This window comes from Engraulis encrasicolus, unplaced genomic scaffold, assembly GCF_034702125.1.
Source record: "Engraulis encrasicolus isolate BLACKSEA-1 unplaced genomic scaffold, IST_EnEncr_1.0 scaffold_918_np1212, whole genome shotgun sequence".
Lineage (NCBI taxonomy): Eukaryota > Metazoa > Chordata > Actinopteri > Clupeiformes > Engraulidae > Engraulis > Engraulis encrasicolus.
In genome coordinates, this window is record NW_026946267.1 from 1,618 (window position 1) to 10,000 (window position 8,383).

The following is an 8,383-nucleotide window of genomic DNA, read 5'->3' on the forward strand; positions in this document are numbered from 1 at the left end:
TAAGAGCGGGAAAGGATCTGCACACTGCTTGCAAAAGGCTTAATTTATTAGGAGCAACGTTTCAATCATAGATCTTCTTCAGGCATCTTACGTCTGTCTGTCATGCTAACGCACTAAAATACAATACAAGAATCACACCCCAGAGTGCGGCCTTTCTCACCATGCTGTCTCCACATATCCTGCATGTCATAGGTAAGCGGTTAGGGCGTCAGACTTGCATCCCAGAGGTTGCCGGTTCGACTCCCGACCCTCCAGGTGGTGGGGGGAGTAATCAACCAGTGCTCTCCCCCATCCTCCTCCATGACTGAGGTACCCTGAGCATGGTACCGTCCCACCGCACTGCTCCCCATGGGGCGCCACTGAGGGCTGCCCCCTTGCACAGGTGAGGCATAAATGCAATTTCGTTGTGTGCAGTGTGCAGTGTTCACTTGTGTGTTGTGGAGTGCTGTGTCACAATGACAATGGGAGTTGGAGTTTCCCAATGGGCTTTCACTCTTTCACTTTCACATGTGCTGCTCACCATGCTGTCTCCACATTTGGTTCCCGTGAGCACCAGGCCGGGGTCGGGCATGTCGTCTCCCAGGTACACGTGCGTCCCGCGGCACAGGATACGCCCCCCTTCCTGCTGAGGGATGTTGGTTTCTATGGAAACCGCGTTGGTGCCAATCACGGGGCGGTTGGCTCCCCCTTGGCACTGTATTTTACCACATTTCGCATCTCTACAGGGCACAAGCAAGACAGACGGTTGATCAGTTGACTCCTGTCACATTTCAGTGTTTCATATAAACCTGATGCCTTTTATAGATAGTTATAAGAATATCTGAAATGGTTTAGTTATAAACAATTACATTACATTACATTACACTTAGCTGACGCTTTAAATCCAAAGCAAATTATTGTCATTTTCAGTACAGGATATTGGTTAAGGTCCCTGGAGCAACGTGGGGTTAGGTGCCTTGCAACCCTCTGATCTAAAGCCATCTCCTTCACCACTACTAGGCCATGGCTGGCCAATTAGTTGCTTATAACGGCATACTTTTGGATAACATGACCTTGATGAATGAGAATCTTCACATTATATTTATCTGAAGCTTTTGGCTTAATCCAAAGCGATTTACAGTTATTTAGATACAGGGTATTGGTTACAGTCCCTAGAGCCATGTGGGGTGAGGTGCCTTGCTCAAGGGCACTGCAGCCATGGATGAAGGTGCTGGTTAGGGATTTGAACTTGCAACCCTCTGATCTAAATGCCAGTGCTCTAAGCATTGAGCCATGGCTACCCCCTTCACGGATATAATTACTGTAGAACAGGGGTTCCCAACCTTTCTCAACTTGGGGCCCACTCAAAATTGTCAAAAATGTTCGGGGCCCACCTCTCACCCAATTAAGAATAAAATAAAATAAATAAATCAACAGCAACACACATCAAAATATGATTATTATTTTTGGAAAATGACTTCAAGGCCCACTTGGAATACCTTCAGGGCCCACCAGTGGGCCCCGGCCCATAGGTTGGGAACCACTGCTGTAGAATATCATTTCGAAAACAGCTGCTAGATGAACAGCTCAGTAATGAGGGCCTACTCAGTATTATCTCCGTTTTCACAATGGAAAAGCGGTAACACTTTACTTTACGGATCGCTAATAAGGTGTTAATTTCATAGTAATTTCAGTCTAATTTTATGGTAATAACTGCTTGTTATTAGTAATAACAGCAAAATAACCATATGGTTTCCAGTGCAATTACACTATAATTTCTCATTAATAACAGCAAAAATAACTATTCAGTTCCCAGTGCAATTATGCTGTAGTTTCTAGTTAATAGTAGGCTAATGGAAACAGCTACTGTGTCATCATAGTAGTTAGGTGGTAGGTATGCCAGTAACTAAACGGTATCAGCCGAAGTAGTTTCATACTAATTAGGCTACATCAGGGCCGTAATGTGCAATATTTCCTCTTCCTATGTTATTGCATAGAAACGACCACCCAAGCATCCTTGTATTATTTCTGCTTAATTACCTTGTAAACAATTGAGTAGTTATATGGAAATAAGATAGAATCAGGGCCGTAAAATGCATTATCACCTATTCCACTCAATTTTATGGAAATTACATATTTTCATGGTCTTAAAATGTCTTATTTCTTATTTCCACTCAATTACTTAGTTATTATCATTTTTAATACAATATAGACTAGCCTACTATGAAGTGATTCAAGTACACAGACAAACACATTGTGTGCAAAACTTTATTTATTTTTCCAATCAGTTATGAGATTCATGTTCACTGATGTGAGGTTGTCAATCTGCCACCATCCAGAGGAAGTCCTGTGAACACAAACAAACAAACAGAGAAGTCAACTGCAAGACTGGTTTCACCACGTTTATTTTTTTATGTTATCAATTCACCATCGCTAAATTTGCTTCTGAAATGCAGTACCATGTTAAATGCACGTTGTAAATCTTCCTCAGGCTGACATCATTGCTGATTTACAAAGGCAAACTCTAGCTAGCACCTAGCTTCAGTCATTGAAAACATGGTGGGCAGAGCTAGCTAGAACTAGTGGTTTCCATGTACCTCTGTAGGCTATGCCATTTCAGCACAAACACGGCTGATAAGACGTGTTTGCAATGTATACAGTTAAAATCCTTCAATGCTCAGAGACAAAATGAAAGCAGGTTAAAGCTAGAACTACATTAAAAGTTCGTTGTCAGGAAGCTTACCTTGCCTGGCTCTGCTGCACTGAAGTTGAACTAGCTCGCGGTGGCGGCGGCGAGTCCTGTTGTTGCTAGGCAACGAAAGTTTGGTTACTGCAGAACAGGAGCGTCCCAATCAGTATACTTCTGTACTTCAAGCACACTCGTTCTAGTTGTACGCTCACTGACTTGTATAGATAGATTTCATGTTTACTAACAGCGCGCCTGCGCACGGCGACAAGGGGCAGAAAGGCTTCTACGGCCATAGAAAAACAGTATACAGCTCTGTTAAAATCTACGTGTGTTACTTTTTGTTATTTTGCTAGTTGCTCTTTTTTAAATAAAAAACGGCCGGTACACACTCTCCCGACCCATCCCCAATCGTAATTTTGCCACCTAGAGCCTTTCCTAGGTCTAGGTTTCATGATAAAAAGGCAGGATATTTACAGTGCTAATAGCATTACATCTGAAGGCTGCCAATGGGCTGACACTGATGTTGGTAAAACGTGCTTGATCAAAGGTGACAACGTTTCTTCTCCGATGTTTTTGTACACTACATTGAGCGAAAGGGGGGAGTGAGCGAGAGGGCAAAGGATCTTGCTTGGATGTAAAACGATCATTCATGTGCCATAACAGGAGTGCTTACAACTTCAGGCAGTGTGCTGTTTGTGCTTGGTGCAGACTTGACGAGATACAAAATGTAAACATCTGCTTGTGCGACTTTTGGCAGATAGTTGTTCATAGAATATATGTTCATACACTTGATTAACCGGCATTTAAACGGAAAGGCGACCGTACCAAATAAATAACCTGGTGAATTTGAACATCTAATAACTACACGTTAGCTAGCTAGCTAGCAGCGAACGTTAGCGTGTTAGCTGGACAACTAACCACTACCTCCAAGTCAGACACGAGTCTCCCATCTTACATAAAATGTAAATTTAAGTTGAAAGGGGGGTATTGTTGAATATATGACCTGACATATAAACCATTTGAAACAGTACAGCTTGCTAGCAATGCTACCTACCGAATCTCAATAAGCGTTGCTAGCTAGCTAGCGCGCTACATTACCTGGACAAAATCAGCCCATTTCTGATGTTGCATTGCTACTAGATCTCAAGACTCTACTTGTAGATGAATCTACATTTTGTATTTCAATTGTAAGGAGATGAAAAACGGACAACAGATCTCTAATAACTTAAACATCTGTGTCATAACAACATTGCAATCGTTTATGCTAGCTTTCGCTAGCTAGCAACACCACTAGTGTGTGAGCTTGCTAAAGCAAGTTACCAGTTTTAAAACAACTAGGATCTAATTACAGTTGGAAGTTGGTAATTCGGTTATTAACAATATTAATGCCCTCTCCAGTGTATAATCAATAGCATTAAGACAGTGCTAAAGTCTGTTACAATAACAATACATCAAAATGCTATGGTGCAACAACCTGCTTTATCACAAAAAAACCTTTAAACTCATTAAAACCTACATTTCCTAAAAACCGGATGCCCTGTGCAAGGTATACAAATCATCCCGATCACATAACTACTAACCCCAACTCCGATGAAGTTGGGACGTTTGGTAAACAGTGAATAAAATCAAAATGCTATCATTTTCAAAACACTCAATCTATTCATTAGATGGAGAATAGTGAAAAGACAACATATTAAGTGTTAAAACCGAGAAAAAATATTGTTTTGGGGGACATATGTACTCATTTCTAATTTGAGAAATCCAACACGTCTCAAAAGAGTTGGGACGGGGACAATAAATGGCAGCAAATGTCGAGGAAGACTAAAAAGAAAACAAAAGACAACACTTAACAGTTAAATACATTAACCGATGAGATGATTTTATATAAAAAACAGTGTTAATTCCTATCTTGGACATGATTTCACCAGCTTAAATGGTGGGTGTATTCCTTGTCATGTTTTGCAATGTTTTCCTTTCTGTAGTGCTTATAGTGTGACAGGTCTTGACCAAAAACCCACCATTTTATCACCTGCTGGTCCTTATGATGGAGCCAAACTGTTAAAACATAGTAGAGAATGCAATTTGACCTTACTATGTGGCAGTAATCGAAGATCTCCCTTCAAAATATAATGCATGAGTGGCTTTTCATGCTGTTTAAAACCCATTTACAAAGTATACCATTCAGCACTGTATTCATCTATACAGATGAGTGAGAACATCTTAACCAATGCACTACTGCACCCGCATGCCATCATGGAGGCTGACTTTTGAAGCTAGCACTAACACAAGTTGGATGGTCCATTTTCACTGTAGCACAGGATGTGCAATGCTCTATTATTGTCAAAAAGAATGGACTTCTACAACTTCTGCTGACTTCTGTAAGCAAAGGACAGTTTCCCATGTCTTCTGGGTCTATTTCAAGTGAGCTCAGGTGCTTAGGAGAATGTTAAACCCCTGTGTCATTTTCATGCATTAAGCATTCTTAATATGGTCAATTTTCAATAGCTCTAGCACTCCAGGAATTAGAGTGAGACTACAGCCAATATATATTTCATGATGTCATGAACCTATACAATGATTTTATTAACAAAAATATGTCTTATATACACTCAATCGTGGTAAATCAAAGGGAATTCAAAAATGTATGTAATAACTATGGTAATTATTCCCTTTGCATCTTTAATTCTGAGTGACTCAGCCTCTCTGTGATGATCTTATACCTGGACACCTATATTGTCCGTCAGTACAATTCATTTTGAAATGTTATTCTTTGTTGTTTTATCTTATTTGGATGTTTACTAAATTTCACTGATCCCCGTCCCAACTCTTTTGAGACGTGTTGGATTTATCAAATTAGAAATGAGTACATATGTCCCCCAAAACAATATTTTTTCTCGGTTTTAACACTTAATATGTTGTCTTTTCACTATTCTCCATCTAATGAATAGATTGAATGTTTTGAAAATGATAGCATTTTGATTTTATTCACTGTTTACCAAACGTCCCAACTTCATCGGAGTTGGGGTTTGTAACTCTGCAAGTACAGTTGAACATAGATCAGCATCTTAAAATCCCACTTTCTTAGACAAGTTATCCACAGCGTCGATAGAAAACAATATTGAACTGCGCGGCTTTCTGCCCCTCGCATGCGCAGTTGTTACCTTTTGTTACCGTGTGACGTTGCCTGGAAATCTATCTATAGTATAACGTGTACGCTGCCCGCTCTGCTTGCAGTATGGCTCAGAGACGCTGACGTTGTTTAATTGAGTACCCTGACACACAAGGGTGGAGTTTGAGACGCACCACACAGCAACCAGGGTAACTTTCAAGGTGAGCTAAAATGGTCTTGATGTTGATTTCATCCACCTTCAATCGTCGAATTACTTTAGCCTTATGCAAACATGTTTTATGAGTTAGTGTTAGGTTTATGTTTGTTCTGGAAATGAAACGGCATACAGAAGTACCTTTACAATGTAAACCACTAGCTAGCTCTGCCCACCATGTTTTCAATGACTGAAGCTAGGTGCTAGCTAGAGTTTGCCTTTGTAAATCAGCTATGTTGTCAGCCTGAGGAAGATTTACAACGTGCATTTAACATGGTACTGCATTTCAGAAGCAAATTTAGCGATGGTGAATTGATAACATAAAAAAATAAACGTGGTGAAACCGGTCTTGCAGTTGACTTCTCTGTTTGTTTGTGTTCACAGGACTTCCTCTGGATGGTGGCAGATTGACAACTTCACATCAGTGAACATGAATCTCATAACTGATTGGAAAAATAAATAAAGTTTTGCACACAATGTGTTTGTCTGTGTACTTGAATCACTTCATAGTAGGCTAGTCTATATTGTATTAAAAATGATAATAACTAAGTAATTGAGTGGAAATAAGAAATAAGACATTTTAAGACCATGAAAATATGTAATTTCCATAAAATTGAGTGGAATAGGTGATAATGCATTTTACGGCCCTGATTCTATCTTATTTCCATATAACTACTCAATTGTTTACAAGGTAATTAAGCAGAAATAATACAAGGATGCTTGGGTGGTCGTTTCTATGCAATAACATAGGAAGAGGAAATATTGCACATTACGGCCCTGATGTAGCCTAATTAGTATGAAACTACTTCGGCTGATACCGTTTAGTTACTGGCATACCTACCACCTAACTACTATGATGACACAGTCGCTGTTTCCATTAACCTACTATTAACTAGAAACTACAGCATAATTGCACTGGAAACTGTATGGTTATTTTTGCTGTTATTAATGAGAAATTATAGTGTAATTGCACCGGAAACCATATGGTTATTTTGCTGTTATTACTAATAACAAGCAGTTATTACCATAAAATTAGACTGAAATTACTGAGAAATTAGTATGAAATTAACACCTTATTAGCGATCCGTAAAGTAAAGTGTTACCGGAAAGTCTTTCATATAACAATGGATGCAATCTTCAGACATCCTGTAAAAAGACTCTTCCACTCCCTATCTCCTGCTGTCATTAGTACAATAACAACGATCAAGACACAGTCCACCAAGTGTTTAGTGCATCTGTGAACCAAGCTAAATTAAAGACACGTTTTACACGGAGCTCGATTAAAGGCACGTTTTACACCGAGCTCGATTAAAGACGCGTTTTACACCGAGCTCGATTAAAGGCACGTTTTACACCGAGCTCGATTAAAGACACGTTTTACACTGAGCTCAATTAAAGACGCGTTTTACAAGTGCTACATCTCTATGCAAATGGCCATCAGCATCCTAATAGCTTGTTTTGTGATGATTCCCTTCCTACACTAACGCCATCTTAATAGCTTGTTTTGTGATGATATCCTCCCTCTTTCAACACCCATCTTGTTATCTTGTTGTGTTGCGGCACTCTTGCAAAGCGGAGCTCAGCGGAGCCCCTTAATGCACGCCGTTCCACCAATGGAACAGTGCAATAGTCAGGGAAGCTGACAGGGGGGGCTGGGGGGTCACTTGTACCGGGCCCAGGGAGAAAGGGGCCCCAGAAATGGGTATTCATTACGTGGGGGGGGCATTCAGGTGACTTTGTTGTCAGCTGTCAGCAGCCCTGTTAATAGTCACTGAAAAAACTTAACTACCATAGTACTACACCACTATGGCAGTGCACAGGGCCTTAAGTAATGCATTATGACTTGGTCATTGCCATTCTGGTAACAGCTAGTTTATAACCAAGGTCGTGTTTCACTGGGTTAAGTCATGCTGAAAATACAGAATGAAATACAGAATGAAAGAGGAAGAACATGAAGATCGTCATTAATTTAGGTCATCGGAGTCAAAATAATTTAGTAGAGTAGAACTGACCAAGAACTGACCAAATCTAACTGCTGAGCAGATGAAACATTTTCAAGCTACAGAAAAAAAGTCCAGTAGCTTCAAAACCTAAACTCTATTGATGAAAAATGTAGAAGGAAGCAAGCAGACTAGAAGAGGAAACATGAGTGGATAACAGGCCAAATCTAAGAACTGAGCAGACGAAACATTTTCAAGGTACAGAAAAAAGTAAATTTGCGTCAAACTCTACTGATGAAAAAGGCATAAGGAAACAGAGTCAGACTAGAAGAGAAACACAAGTGGATAGTCTCTTACTGAGCCTCGCATTTGGCGAAGGATCCTTTGCCGTCTTTTCCACAGTTCCCGTACGGGTCTCCAGCCGAGTTCACCCTCTCAAAGCAGATCCCCGG

General features: G+C 40.2%; 1 protein-coding gene across 1 annotated transcript in view; it reads right to left on the reverse strand.

The window, feature by feature from the left end:
• Nucleotides 1-520: 520 nt before the first annotated feature.
• Nucleotides 521-8,383, reverse strand: part of LOC134445006 (disintegrin and metalloproteinase domain-containing protein 12-like) — a gene marked incomplete at its 3' end in the record, with an annotated part of 9,251 nt that continues 1,388 nt past the window's right edge. The window contains exons 2-3 of the mRNA XM_063194145.1: nt 8,289-8,383; nt 521-719 (exon numbers count right to left, since the gene is read on the reverse strand). The exon at nt 8,289-8,383 is cut by the window's right edge and continues 14 nt beyond it. Of these exons, the coding sequence (XP_063050215.1) occupies nt 521-719; nt 8,289-8,383 (294 nt within the window). The remainder of the gene's footprint in view (nt 720-8,288) is intronic.